The sequence below is a fragment of the Embiotoca jacksoni genome, unplaced genomic scaffold, assembly GCF_022577435.1.
Source record: "Embiotoca jacksoni isolate LCO1_2020_lvr unplaced genomic scaffold, fEmbJac1.0.p SCAF_20, whole genome shotgun sequence".
Classification (NCBI taxonomy): domain Eukaryota; kingdom Metazoa; phylum Chordata; class Actinopteri; family Embiotocidae; genus Embiotoca; species Embiotoca jacksoni.
This window is the reverse complement of record NW_027185341.1, coordinates 10,852,883-10,867,623: the sequence shown is the minus strand read 5'-3', so window position 1 is coordinate 10,867,623 and position 14,741 is coordinate 10,852,883. Positions and strand designations below refer to the sequence as shown.

The window sequence follows — 14,741 nt, the reverse complement described above, 5'->3', positions numbered from 1 at the left end:
CTGGAAACGAATCAGTTCCTTTTGGGGGCTTCAACATTATAGTAAATATGTAGGAGTTCTCACCTTATATATTATAATAAATTTATAGAAAGCTATTCAATATGATTAAAATATTTTGAAGTCAAAGTTGAAAATAATATTGGTATTATTATAAGGTGCTTTTACTGTGACTAATGTTGCATGCTTTCTACTTTTATTATGTTGCTTTGGTCATTTTTCAACCTGTAGAGCATCTTTGACTATCCTGAAAAGCCCTATGAAAATAAAATATTATCATTATTATTATTATTGATATCATAAATTATATAATTTATGTAATTTAAACTGGGTTTATTCTGCATATTTATCTGTAATACAAATAGTTAAAAAGAAAAGAGTTTTTACTGCTGTCGCTCAGGCAAGGAATGGAATCACAATAACAAGCAATTTCCCCCCGCTAATAAGATTATACAATACTTTTCTGCATTAATATCCCATATCTCTCCCAGTATCGACTTGTTTATGACAAGCTAACAGAGAGGAATTGGTACATTAAGGACCAGTGAGTACAGCTTCTGCCCTGGTGTTGTACATCAAACATGAAGGCACAGCCTCTCTCCATGAGCCCGCTGCCAGTTATCCCCTCCATGCGTGTCATTTGAGCTGATGGGCTTGGCTCAGTTGTCTCCTCTGGTCAGCAGCGCCAAAAAAGCGCCGAGCCGGCCAAAAAGAGCCAAATGAAAAAAGAGCTACTTATATGAGTGGACATCTTCTTTCTTTGCTCGCAATAAAAGGGTTAATTTAGCTGAGCGCTGTGACATGAATGGACATAAAGGGAGTAGGAATTAGGGTCTGTGTCAGTGATGCTTTTTGTGTCCTTGTCCTCCAGTTAGTTTTCCAGCAGGAGTGAGATGGGGACAGATGATGATAAAGTACCAGTGCCTCTGTGGAGCTCAGTTACACTTTAAAGACCTATCAAAAACATCTCTGCATCCTTTTCTTTGGTTTAAAGCTCGTACCTGTTGAATACGGCTGACACGAGAATAGACACAGCGCATAATACACTCTTTTCTTTCCTGACAAAATTAAGTGAAAAAGTACTTTTATACTAAACAATTCTTGGTAAATGCTGGACCAACAAAATACAAATACCTTGTTTAAAGTGCGTCGTAACCGCTACGGCTGACTCTCATCGACACGGACACCTTTCAATGGAGCTAAAATGTCCTGAACTATACTTCTGTTCTTCTCAAAATCTGTTCCAAAATGAACTTGAATTTCAACTCGAAAGCTGAAAATCGACACGTTGAAGTATCAGAACACTGCGCTCGAAGTGTTCAACGACTCACAATAACTTTAATACTCAATCAACATGACTGACTGGAATAAACTCGTCTTGTCATCGCAGGCACAATATGAAAACTGCGCTCCATAACAAAGCTTAATTGGACACATGAATGAAACGAAGCAGAGTGACTGACAACACTGGATGCCACCTGCTTTTATAAGGCTTCTATTTTATTTCTACTATTTATTATAAATGTGTGAATGTGTGCTCGTGTGTATGAAATGCTTGTTTTACCGTTTTAGGCACTACACAGCAAATTGTACGATGACAATAACGGTATTCTTTTCTATTCACAGCTGCCGCACGTAATATTTTGCATCAATTAAGTGAGAATTTCCCACACAGTGGCCTTCATGAACGTCACGTGTTCCAGATAACCTCTCCTGTAGTAACTTTTCCAGTTGGAGCTGCGACTTTGAGAGTTGTTCTGATTAATTGTTCAAATGGTTCAGATATTCCATAACTGCAAAGACTCTTACGTTCCTGTGGACATAATCTGTTTCAAGCTTGCTTTTAGCCTTGATGGTGACGCAACGAGTGAATTTAGAAGGTCAAATCTATAGTTTGCTGCCACATGCTGGTGTTCTTCTCAAGAATCTTGAAACATATCTAATTCTATAACAGCAACACAGGTGCACATATGTGGAGCGTGTTCGCTTGTGCAGTCTGAGTACCTGCAGACACGAGTCAGTTCTAAAAAAGTTCATTTGCTTTCTTCCACCTCCAGTTTAATGTTGTGGTTTTTTTTTTTAATTTTTATTAACAGTTGATATTTCACAAAAAAAAAAAAAATGCTAGAATTGAGCATCAGTCATGCATAATTTGAGACCACAGTAAAGCTAAGTGCCCTGTAGTAGAAATGCCAAAACTAAAGTCTCTATGAAGCAAACTACAAGCTATATTATTTGTCAAAATTATAAGCTCTCTATCAAGCAAACAATAGAATTTATATTGTGGGTAACGTATTAATAATACAGAGGTCTAAATACAAAAACCTTTGGTTGTTAAATTACCATTTTCCTACATTTCTTAAACAAAGTTTAAGATGTGCTTACTGTTAGCATATTTGCTAATGCTAATGTTGGCCAACAAGTCAGTTGCTGTAAGTTTTGCTCTTGAAAAGTTTACCTACAAGTTGACCAAACACATGTATAAAGTTGGACAAATATTGTGACAACCAAAGAGTGATGAAGTGTAATCTTCTGACAAACCTAGCTGTCTTATGCAAGAACAATTACAACCAAAAAAATGGCCCAAAAAAGTGACATGACTTGAGATTCACGCTGCTGCACAAATTGCAGAAGCATTATTATTATTGTTCCGACTGCTTCCTACAGCTCCTGTGTTGTCAGATAATGAAGTACTTTCCATACAAAAGACCAAACAGACCTCGCGAACCTGAACACAATATATACCAAACTCAACAAAATGAAACAAAATACCATTTAAGTCTGTATTAGATCTGCTTTTTGTTGTAGTTTAACTGCAACACGTTTGTATCTGTGGTTGGATTCACTTCTTCTTTTTGTTACGCACAAATAATTCCGACTGCCGTCGGGATGACGAGCAGAGTTGGCGGCGAGTACCACTTTCCTCATGTTGTTTATCTCTTTCTCCATCAGAGACGACATGGGAGAGGCCGTCCAGCGCACCCGGGACCCCCAAGAACTCCTTCCGACACAAGAACTCCCTGCCGACAGGTACACGTAGACATATTAATCTCCCCATCTCGGTCTTTTTCCCCCTTCAGCTTCCTGAAGTTTTTCGTGCCCCGGGGCTGTGAATTCTGTTCAGCTTCCACAGAGACACAAAGCAGCCGCTCACGCACACCACACAGACACTTCCTGTGACTATCTGGAGCCTCAACTGCAGAACTAAGGCCTCCTCTCTCTCTCCTCTGTTTTGGCGCTGCTCCTAAAGGCAGACCGACAGAAAGACCCAGCACGGTTTGTGAGATGTTTCCCACTCTGAGAGGTGGTGAAACACCGGGAGCTGCCTTCATTCACTTATTTCACTTCTGTTATAAACAGCTTTAGTTTCGTCGCAAACCAACAGCAAGATACCTCAGATACCTTCGGACGGCATTGTTAAAGGAAGTTCAATAAGTTGAGATTCACTTCATTCAATTCAATTCAATTTTATTTATATAGCGCCAAATCACAACACGGGTTATTTCATGGCACTTAACACATTAAAGTCCTTATAGCAAGACTTTACAATATTATACAGAGAAACCCAACAATTCAACAATTCCCACATCAGCTAAGAGGGAAAAACAACTCCTCTTTAAGGGAGAAAAACCTCCAACAGAGGGAAGAAAAACTCCCTCTTAACAGGAGGAAACCTCCGACAGAACCAGGCTCAGAGGTGGAGAACATCTGCCTCGACCGGTTGGGGTGAGAGGAGAGCAGAGAGAGAAAAGGACAGCATAGAGATACAAGAGAAGAACATAAAATGGCACGCCACACAAGCTACCGTAGTCTCCGTTATTACACGGAGCAACTGCCATGTCACTGAACTTTTGTTACCTTATTGATATATTAGAGTTTAGACATAAAAGTGAAAAAGATTGCTAACATGGAATGAAATCAACATGTCCAAATTGACTTTGGATCAATGTGCTGTTTAGTAGTAATGTAAATTGGGAAAATATAAAATTTCACCTGCACAAAGAATACTAACTCTGAAACGGTCGTTTTGAAGCCTCGGGTTTGGATATTGGCCGGCGCCATCTTACTAGTTCAGAGCGGTTTCGAGCCTGAAGTGACCATATTAGGACGAGCTGGGGAGGAGCGAGCGGTCGATCTGACTCGATCTCTTTGGAAACCCGACGATACTACGTCCCGCCCACCTATCGTAAAAAATCGGACTACCTGTCTGCCTGTCAATCAAACAGACACGCCCCCAAAAACACAGCTTTTTAAGGCTTATTTTCTAATTAATGACGGGATTTTTTTCAGATGTACCGCCAGAAAAGTAATGAGAAGGAGGGACATTAGCGAACAACACCAAAATGACGAGTGGAAAGAATGTATTGACTTCGTATTTCATGAGACTGCTTGAATGGGAGTCTATGGAGTCGGAGGCTTTTTGGCGGCAACCTGTAGCGCCACCCGGTGGTATCGCAGCTTGAGTCACTTCCACACAGGCCTAATTTTTCAGACCCGAAAGCTACGTTCACTTTTATAAACAGTCTGTGGTCTCCACTTCCTCCCACTATACACATTTGAAACCAAAACATCCTGGATAAAGACACCACCTTCTTCCACTGGTGATGTCTTTGGGAACTGAAGCCGAGGTATCGAGGTCTTGTCTAAACACTTGTGCCACCACGACTACTTCACTCAGCAGCTGTCAGCGACACCATCGCAATCATACCTCTTTTTTTTATGGCATCACAAAACCTAAAACCAAACTTATCAAAAATAAGAATACCTGAGCAAACATCAACGTGACAAGAAGTACTCGATATGCACCATGAGGAGAATCAAGATGTTTTTGGCTTCACTTTAGGTGATCTGTCACGTCGTTCATCTTCATTTCCAGTCTGTGGTTTAACTTTGAAGGATACGTGAATTCTCCTCTGATGAAGTTTAAAGCTTTTCCACCGGACACCAAACATCTAATGACATTTCTTTCCTTCTGCTCTCTCTCATTTTGTTTCTTCAGTGAATGGATTTCACTCAGGTGGTAGTCCCTTGCATCATGTGGAGCTTTCGCACAACAGTCTTGTTAGGAAGAGCAGTACAGAGCCTCAGGTAAAGCTGTCTAATTTTTGTATCTTTCTTGGCCTCGTCAACATGATTCACATGTCTGCAATCACTAGAAAGATGTGATCATTGACCAGGCAGGAAGGATGCTCATGGTTGCATTGTGGGAAATGTGGGATCCTGTATTTTTGGAACTTGACCGATACTAGGGACTGATTTTGAACATTATTCTCTCTTCTGTGTCACCTAAAACTAGTGCAATCCTAAATACGTGGAATATCACCTTCCTTGAAATGAAATGAAGTTGTTAAATTAACTGCTGTCCACTGCTGGTGGTGACGGTGTCTTTCTCAAGCCCCGGGACTTTTTTTCCAAAGCCGTGCCTTTCTGCCCTCAAAGATCTGATCCTGCCAGACTTTTCACAGACATCACACTCAAACCACTTCCTTTGTTGAGACTGGCGTGTGATCCTCAGCTTCACTCGCTCCAAGAACGCAGGTGGGATAATATGACTCAGTCAGTCAAGGACAGTTCAGGACACATCAGGACATATCAGGACAGGAAGTAAAGAGTCAGAGATGCTGCCAGCTGCCTTTTTCCACATTACAGGACCGTCTGTTATAAGTAACCTACAGTAACAGGAACAACAGAATTATGTAATCCAGTAAAAACACCTGTGAGGATGGAGCCCGGCAGCGTGTAGGATTTCATTAATTGCTGAAACAGTCCGTCAAGTAGAATTTGGACACTAAAATGTAAAATTATTTGTATTGATGTAAAAATCAAACCAGTGACCATACTTTTCTTTGTTTTCCATCATTACAAAATTATTACTTTGGGTTATTTTGGCTAATCGTCGCAAAAAAAAAAAAGTCCTTTAAATGGCTGTAATATTGGATTACTGAATAGCATTGCTGGGTGAAAACTAAAATGTACCTTAGTTGTTATTTTGATACCTCACTTTCAAACATTTTAAAATTTCTCAGACACTAAATGTTTTTTAATTGCAAGAGGCCTTACAAGAACTTTTGGTAGACATTTTGTTTTTTAGCTTTATTAATCAAGTTTTTTGGCTATTATTTGGAACTAACAGGTAAATTGCACGTTTGTTTTAGGCCTTGTAAGATTGAAATGGCTAACATTAGCAAACAATAACCTGTTTACGCATCCGGTAGATAAAAAGCAACATTAGCGTTCATTTGGAGTTTGGTGTTTCTGATGACTTCACAAATCTTAGACCCGATTCATAATAAATGAATAATAATTAAGAGCTGTGAGTGTGAACCAAAACAGTGAGATTTTTACAGTGGCTTTGAAAAACGAAACAATAAAAGACGTTGAAAAAATGCCTCATTCAAACAAGGGAAACTGCAATTTTAGGTGATTATTCCCTTTGGATTCGTCACTACATGTGTCCCCTTTCATATCACATTCAATAATTGAATGCAATGCAAATAAAAATGAATTATCGCCGCTTCAAGGTTTAATACCTAGCCTTCCTCTTAACTCTGTGGACACAACAGCACACCTTTGATTGCCCCTTGATACAGTCATAAAGATAAACTCCAGATATAACGATGACATAAATGGTTGTGTTTCCACATTTTTACATGATCAAACCACCTCTCTCTTTCTCCTCTCATTATTAATGGAGAGGCTGATGGCAGTTAGAGCAGATTAATTCCTCCTACAGTATCTGCTCCCTTGATCATAATTAACCAGGCAGTCAGGGTGCAGTTATACAGGATCCACCCACCACTGATTCACTCTCCGTGTCCTCGCTTCGCTCCTTTTTCTGCATCACACACTCGTGTACACAGACGGTCATTCAAAAACTATAAACACATACTACTAATGATTTAAGGTTCTGTTTTTTTTTTTTACTATATTATATATATTTTTTTTTTGCAGCACCCCACACTTTTTCATCCCGCTTTAGATTTACACTTCTTTGCTGATTTCTATCCCCACCACACACTCACACACTGCTGGTTTATACCAGGCTGCTGGAAATTACTCTATTCTAAGCTTAAGTGTTAGAAATCACACACACACACACACACACACACACACACACACACACACACACACACACACACGCACGCACACACACACACACACACACACACACACACACACACACACACACACACACACACACACACACACACACACACACACACACACACACGTGCATCCACAGTCACACACAAAGAGAGAGAAAGCAAACTAAGCTTTGCTTTGCTCTGCAGAACTATCCTCCCTTCTCTGCACAGCAACAACACACACACACACACACACACACACACACACACACACACACACACACACACACACACACACACACACACACACACACACACACACACACACACACACTAGCAGCAGCAGCAGCAGCAGAGCGAGCACCAGTCAGACGCTAACAGCGCTCGCCAGGAAAACAACTGTGTTTGTGTTTGTGTGCGTGTGCGAGTGGCAGTGTGTGTATGTCGAGCAGTCATGTCTGACACGGAGGACGGTGGTTTTGACGGAGCGTCCTTCTTCTCTCTGCAGAGCCCGGGATCAACTTCGCCCACCAGGAAACAGAACAAGGAGACCACGGTCACGGTGAGTGGGGCAACTAACGGGCAACTCTTAACTCACCGTGAACTCAGCCCACATCTCTCCAGCGGTCCACAGGGACCCGGTTTGATACCAGCTGGGGAGAGTTGGAGTATTTTTTTCCACAAGTTTTGAGAGGAGAGTATATAATAGTTCAGTTTCCAGGAGTGCAGATGTCCCTGGTGGGTTTTATGTTTTCACTGCCATGTTTGCTGCATCAGTTTCAGCCATAAAATAAATCCGTGCGTGTAATTCATACAATGTGGAAAAACATATACTTGGACTTCAAATGTAAAAGCTGCTGTAAATGTGTTGGGTGTCCTCTTCGGTGTTGCTTTCCCATAATATTCCTGTCCATTCACTCCTGTGAGAAGTGTTTGCTGCTTGTTTTCAGTTGCTAGTATACAGACACACAGTGACATCATCCTATCCAGCATCCAAATGAAATCTCCTGTTGTCAGGTCGTTGCATCCTGTTTGGCCTCGCACTTGGTAAATAGCAGAACTGCTGCCTATTCTCCGACTTCTTTTTTTCCTCAGGATTCTTTTTCTGTTACTGCACATTTAAAAACACAAGCTTGAGATGGAGGGGCGTGTGTGTGTGTGTGTGTGTGTGTGTGTGTGTGTGTGTGTGTGTGTGTGTGTGTGTGTGAGGGGCATTTCTCAGCTTCCATAGCAACCACGGTGATGCTATTGATAAGCACATGGTTATTACAGGGAAAATGAGAGAAAAAGAGGCACAGAGAGCAACACTTGATACCAATTTATGTTGCTGATACTGTCTGCTAAAGGTGAAGTGGTCAGTCGGCCTTGAATAAGATGTCTTTCCATTCTGCATATAGTCAATATGGGACAAATGCACTTTACAGTGATAAGTGACAAAATGTACCACTTAAAATTTGTAGTATTTTCCTTTTTTTTGAAACAATGAAACGATGTAAAACAGGTAGAAAAAACGGTTTCTCATTTCCAGCCAGGCACTAATGATTTTGCTATCTGACATGACAATTGCAGATTTGATCTGCTGCTTATTGTTATCTTGCTAAAATAGTTGGTTAACTAGTTGGAAGTGTTTTACTCTCATTAAAACAAGAACAGTGTAAAAGGGACCTATATTTAAACTTTGTTACTACATCATGTGAAAGAACTTAGGTTAAAGCTACATCAAATCGCAGCATAGTTACAGCATATTACAGTGTAGCTGGTTAGCCGTAATGTTACAGCATAGCAGGCCTATAGGAGGTAAAAGAGGGCTTTCTATAGAGAAATACACATGGACAGACAAAACCAAGATTAGGTTGTAAATTATTATCTATATTCTTAAATTATATTTTTCATTTTCATTCCAAAAAGAAAACTATTAACTCATTAGTTTGACTTGAACCAAAGCAGGTGTCTATTGCGTGCAGATTTTATCAGCAGTAGCTGATTTACTGCTTGAAACCATTATCTCATGTCAGGCGGGAACAAAAGCAGGTCTCTCAATTCAAGCCAGCCATCAATACGTTTGATATCTGGTACAACCGATGCTGTCAGATTATTTAATCTGACAATAGTTGATTGTGTATCGCTTCCTCTTTTTTTTTTAAACCAGAACTCTGTAACACATACTTAAATATAAATATTGTGGTTACATACATGAAATTATTTGGAAAGATGAGAAATCTACATTTCCATTTAAAAGATATGGAAATACAGGGGTAGCATTTTAAAGAATGCTGCTTTGTACTGTAGTTAGTGTTGTTGCGTGCTATTATGAGGAAATAAGGTAGCGCACAATTAAAAAATACACGACACCAAGATTAGATTTACACTTTATTTCTTATTATGATTCTTTACCATGTTTAATTGTTTACAAGACAAAAGGCTTTGAGAACTAATCAGTGAGTTTTGGTTGCACAACTCAGTCTTTAGAAAGTATGTCTGAGGTTTTTGGAGTGTAAACCTCCAAATCTGAAAGTTATCCTCAACTTTGAAATCTATATTGGAGCTTCCATGCAGCGGACATGCCAGCGCTAAAGACTTAACCACATCAAATAAGTGAGCTAATGGCATGCTAACTCTTGATCTCATTAGGTAGGTGACTTTGATCAGTATGCTAGCTACCTTGACATGCAACGTTTGCACTGTATATATATATACAGCAAACAGATTGTAATCCATTCTTTGAAAGTTTGCTCTCGTGTCTTTGACACCAGCTTTCAAACTCTTTGGGTACTGCATGTCATGCACACTCCAACATCTGGAGAAATCCAGAGGTTAAACAGGCCTTCCATGCCTGAGTGTTTAACTAAGATGGGAGATTCAGGACTGGACTGTTAATTGTTGAAGTCACTAAACTGAAGGAAGGAAATGCTAAAAGCAGTGTGTGTGTGTGTGTGTGTGTGTGTGTGTGTGTGTGTGTGTGTGTGTGTGTGTGTGTGTGTGTGTGTGTGTGTGTGTGCGTGTGTGTGTGTGCGTGTGTGTGCATGTGCGTGCATTCAAACAAACTAAGCCTTTCATTGGAGACTGTTGGATGTCGCCTTGCCCTCTTCTTTCCCAGAGGAAGCGGGGGTCAGTTTAAAGCCCAGCTAGCTGTCAACCTCTCGACCTCTGCAGTGATTAAACATGAAGCCATTCCCTCAAAAAAAAAAAGAAAAAAAAAAGAAGCTTCATAAACCAAGATTATAAGCCATTTCCTTCTTTTTTCTGCCATTTCAACCTGAATATTGTGTCTGAAAAAGTCACCAGCTGAACCATAGTTGTCGACTCTGGCATCAGGCAGAAGTTTCTAAAATAGAAAGTGTACGTCCTCGCTGCAGGCGGTTTACTTCCCGAGGTAAATTGGAATGAATGCGACAGAAGATAAAGCTCCTTTTGTTTGCACTGCAGTCAAACCTGGTGTCTCTCTGTATCTCTTTATTGTGAACACATGCCTCTTCATTTATTGTCTGCGTGCTTTCTGTCCTTGTTTTACTTTCTTCTTTTGTTCGTCCTCAAACCTTGACTCGGCAGCTGAGGACTTTGAAAAGAAAGTGTTACTTTTTTTTCCCCCGCAAACCAGAGTTTTTGTTCCGTTGAATCCGAAGGTGATGACTCGTCGAACCGAGGATGATATTACGCGAATGTGTCCCTGAGCGGAGAGGTCGGAGCTGGTTGTCCTGTATACCTTCCCTAACTTGCGTAAAAGTTTAAAGGAAAACTATAAAAGCAGAGGGTACTAGAGTGCCGTGTATTGTGCATGGCTCGACAGCGCCTTAACCCCTGAGTGCTTCACGGCAGGGAGGCCTGCAGCAAACACATCCTACAACATCACTGCTGCTGACAATTAACTACACCGAGATAATTAGAGGCAATCTTTGGGAATCCATTTCGCTGATCGCTCTGGGCCAAAGACGAGGAGAGACCGCTGTGTTAGAGAGCTGAGCAGTGAAGTCGCCCCCTAAAAAAAGAAGCAGAGAACCACAAAAGGCTCCGTGTTGACGATAGCGTGCCCAAGGAGAAAAGTGAATGAACAACGCTGGCTCCATTGGAAACGTCTTCTGTACTTTGGCGCGTTCTCGTAGCTGAAGGGATGAGAGAGCGTTGCCAAAACAACAGAGCGCAGACCACCGTGAATACAAACGCAGGAGTCTGTGCGTGTGTCTGAGTGTGTTAACTGCCTGTCAACACATGGGGAACTTCTAGTGTTGGCGTACAGTGAGTGGCATGAAAGCAGAGTCATAAGACACGGCCCCCCCTGAACTTCCTCCCTGTGGTGCTCTCTGTCTGTCTCAATTCAATTTCAATTTCAATTTCAATTTCAATTTCAATTTCAATTTCAATTCAACTCACTTTATTGGCATGACGGGAAAGAAGGACAGAGATACATAAAATCATACAATTGTGAAACATTTCTATCTTTGTGACGTGCACTGCTGTGTTCTCCTGCCGGTTCTATTGTGAGGCTGTCGTCTCCCGGGAGGGTTTGAATGGCTCCGTCTCCTGGGAGGGAAGCGAAGTCTGCAATTATTTGGGTGAATTTTATGAAGAAGTCCTCTCTAATTTGTTTATATTTTGAGCAGCTTGTCAGAAAAATGAATTTTGGTTTCAACTCCTCCCGTTTCACAGTGAACACAAATTCATTTTTTTCTGTCTGGCCATCGTTTTTTGATGGCGACCAGTTTCAACGGCAAGTTTGGGATCACTGATTCTATATTTAGTTGGGTTTTTCTTTTTATAGGGTGTTTTATTTGAGTCAGATATTTTCTGTCTAGTAAACTGACTCTCTGCCTCCCTCCCACAGACTAACTGTGTGACGTTCCCATCACCTGCCTGCATGCCCGAGCAGCAGCTGCTGAAACCAGACGAATGGAGTTACTGCGACTACTTCTGGGTGAGTTGACCTCAACATTTAAGAGGCTATAGGTTGGCTGTGATTGGCTGTAGGTGTGAACATGAGCTGTTAGTTTGTAAAAAAAAAAAAAAAAAAAAAAGCTGGAACGAAGCAAGTGTAGATGATGTATGAATGGATAAATTGGATGTCTTGTAGTGCAAACTTGTACACCAAGTTCCCAGTTTATTAGGTGCACTTAGCTAAAATTGCCAAAGATATGTCATGCACAGGTCCTTCCTCTATGAAGGTTAAATAATTTTGTTTTATTATTTCAGAGAGGTGTTGAATGAACTTTATGGTTATTATAGAGACTGCAGTCTAAGTGTAATGCTTGATTTGGACAAGCGAAGAAATACTTCTCTGTAAAATATTATACAGTTCAATGGCAACACAAACTCGCTGATTATTCTGGAACATTAAAAAAAAAATCCAAGGTGAGGAATCATACACAAAGGCCATCTCTCCTCATATTCACCATATCAATCCACCTGGTTACTGTGGTAACATCAATTATTACTGAGCAAATAGGAGCTGCCAGCAGCTAATGACTTCCCATTGTGTAGATTCTCTCACATCTGAACAAATACAGGCTGGAAGCTCATCTTCTTGTTTACATATCCCAGAGCATTGTGGGAACTGTAGTGCCAAAAACTCTTCAACACGTACATCATAAAAGCAAAATGAATCAAAGTGCATTGGAATTAGTTATCTTTTTTAGAAATTACGAAAGCATAACATTTTTAAAGTGGTAACTTTTATTGTAGCTGTCTTGCCAGTTGGACTTTGGTGATTTGCATTTACTAACATCATGGCGATAGTGTGATAAAATAACTCATCATCAACTTGAAAAGCTACTTATTATGGGAATACATCCAAAATGTTTTGTCTGTCAACTTAACAATCTTTTTTAACATCTTGATTATTACATGAGTTCAGAAATGAGGTGAGAAAAGTTCTTATATGTATTTTTGTTAAACTAAGAGGGAGAAGAGTACACAGAGGAAAGGCAGAAGAGGAAAAGAGGTAGGTGAGATGATTTGAAATGAGAAACAGGTTGTGAACAAAGTCACAAACATTGATGCTCTCCGCATCCAAATCACAAAAAGAACATCCCTGAAAGTCCATGTGAACAAAAGCACAACACGGAATCCTTCTCAAATTTCAACATAACTCAACGTTCATCTCATCCTGGCTGCACTGCACGCTGGGAATCAGCGCTGGCTTTAAGATCCAACACGGCGCAGTAGGATAATACATTACATGTAAACTGGCAGGAGTGCAGCGAGCCAGCTGGCCTCCACCGCTCTGTTTGGACATCTCCCACCCCTGCAGTGTAATCTCCACCGGTTGTGAAGTGAGGGGCTATAACACACCGCGGTCCGACACAGAGGTGACAACACAGTAGAAAGAAGGAACGTGTTGGGAAAGTGGACGGCAGGTTTTTGGATATAAATGAGTCCTTTTTTATGTCAATCAAACATCGTGTTTGCAGGAACTCTCTATTTGGAATCAGAGCAACCTGGTTTGAAGAGTTTGAATGTTTTTTATTGGGTGTTTTTAGTTTTAATGTAGAACTTCAGACGGGGATCAGAGCATGTTTTAACCTTAACCTGTATGGAAAGATGGACGACACATCACCGCTTCCTCCCACTGTACAAAAGTGAGGCCAAAGTATTACAGAAAAAATGATTAGTAACCGCTTGTTAGCCTGCTAGCTACCTACACATACACCACATTTTGCCCATAGACGGGTTGTGCTCTTAGCTTGGTATCGTCCAGTACTCAGTACGCCCATTTACCAGATATTTAGCTTCACTTCCAGGTCTATAGTTTAAAAAAGTTAAAGAACAGTCAATATTTGTATTTAATTCAAGCTAAATCTGACTTTTTTTTAGACTAATTTAAATCCGTAAAACTTGATGAGAATCATCATTTTAAACTTGTTTAAAAAGGGATATTTTTGCCATTTTTTTCTGGTCCTCTGAAAAGCTTCAGATATAGTTGGCTATGTGTGTGTTTGTCTCTCTTCTGTGAAAAGACAGTCATCAGCTACAGCTCAAAGAAAATGTTTGCTGCGTTCAAACGGCGTTGTATTTACCGTGTACACGAGAAGAGTCCATATGAACGGCGCCCTCTTGTGATATTCACGACGATGGCACTCAAGGTTTTTTATAAGCCTCCAGTTCACTAGTTCAATTCACTTCAATTCAATTTTATTTATATAGCGCCAAATCACAACACAGGTTATTTAATGGCACTTAACACATTGAAGTCTTTGTTGTGACGTGTTTGCTGACGTTTACAGAAATGTCAGTTCATGGAAGTTCACTTTTTGTTGGATGTTCAGCAGATATATTGTAATCTTAGTCATGCAGACTTTGTCTTCATAACTGATAAAAGCCTACGTTTGAGGAAAATGTTGATCTTCCCAACGGCCTCATCGTTTCCGTCTGTGCCTTTGTGTTTCCTGTCAGCTTGTTAGCCTCTGTGGCATCTAGACGCCTTCCATATTGCCGTTGCCTAGCGACGGTGTTTGTACAACTTGACCACTTGAACGCCAAGCATGCAGTGCACATGACTTCCCATAATTTGTGGAGCATTGCTGCAACAGAGGCAGCCGCAGTTCAGCAACAATAACAGGAACATTTCAGGAACATTGTGACATAATGTTAAAATACATTTAACAACTGAAATTATCTCACAGCGAACTGTGTGCACAGATCTGGATATCTGCTCAGATACAGTTTCAC

General features: G+C 40.6%; 1 protein-coding gene across 2 annotated transcripts in view; it reads left to right on the top strand.

The window, feature by feature from the left end:
• LOC138202316 (growth arrest-specific protein 7-like) overlaps positions 1-14,741 on the top strand; it is a 66,818-nt gene that overhangs the window by 28,228 nt on the left and 23,849 nt on the right. For both annotated transcript variants that reach the window (XM_069156233.1, XM_069156232.1), the window contains exons 3-6: positions 2,950-3,027; positions 4,997-5,085; positions 7,591-7,644; positions 11,902-11,991. In XM_069156233.1, the coding sequence (XP_069012334.1) occupies positions 2,950-3,027; positions 4,997-5,085; positions 7,591-7,644; positions 11,902-11,991 (311 nt within the window). The remainder of the gene's footprint in view (positions 1-2,949; positions 3,028-4,996; positions 5,086-7,590; positions 7,645-11,901; positions 11,992-14,741) is intronic.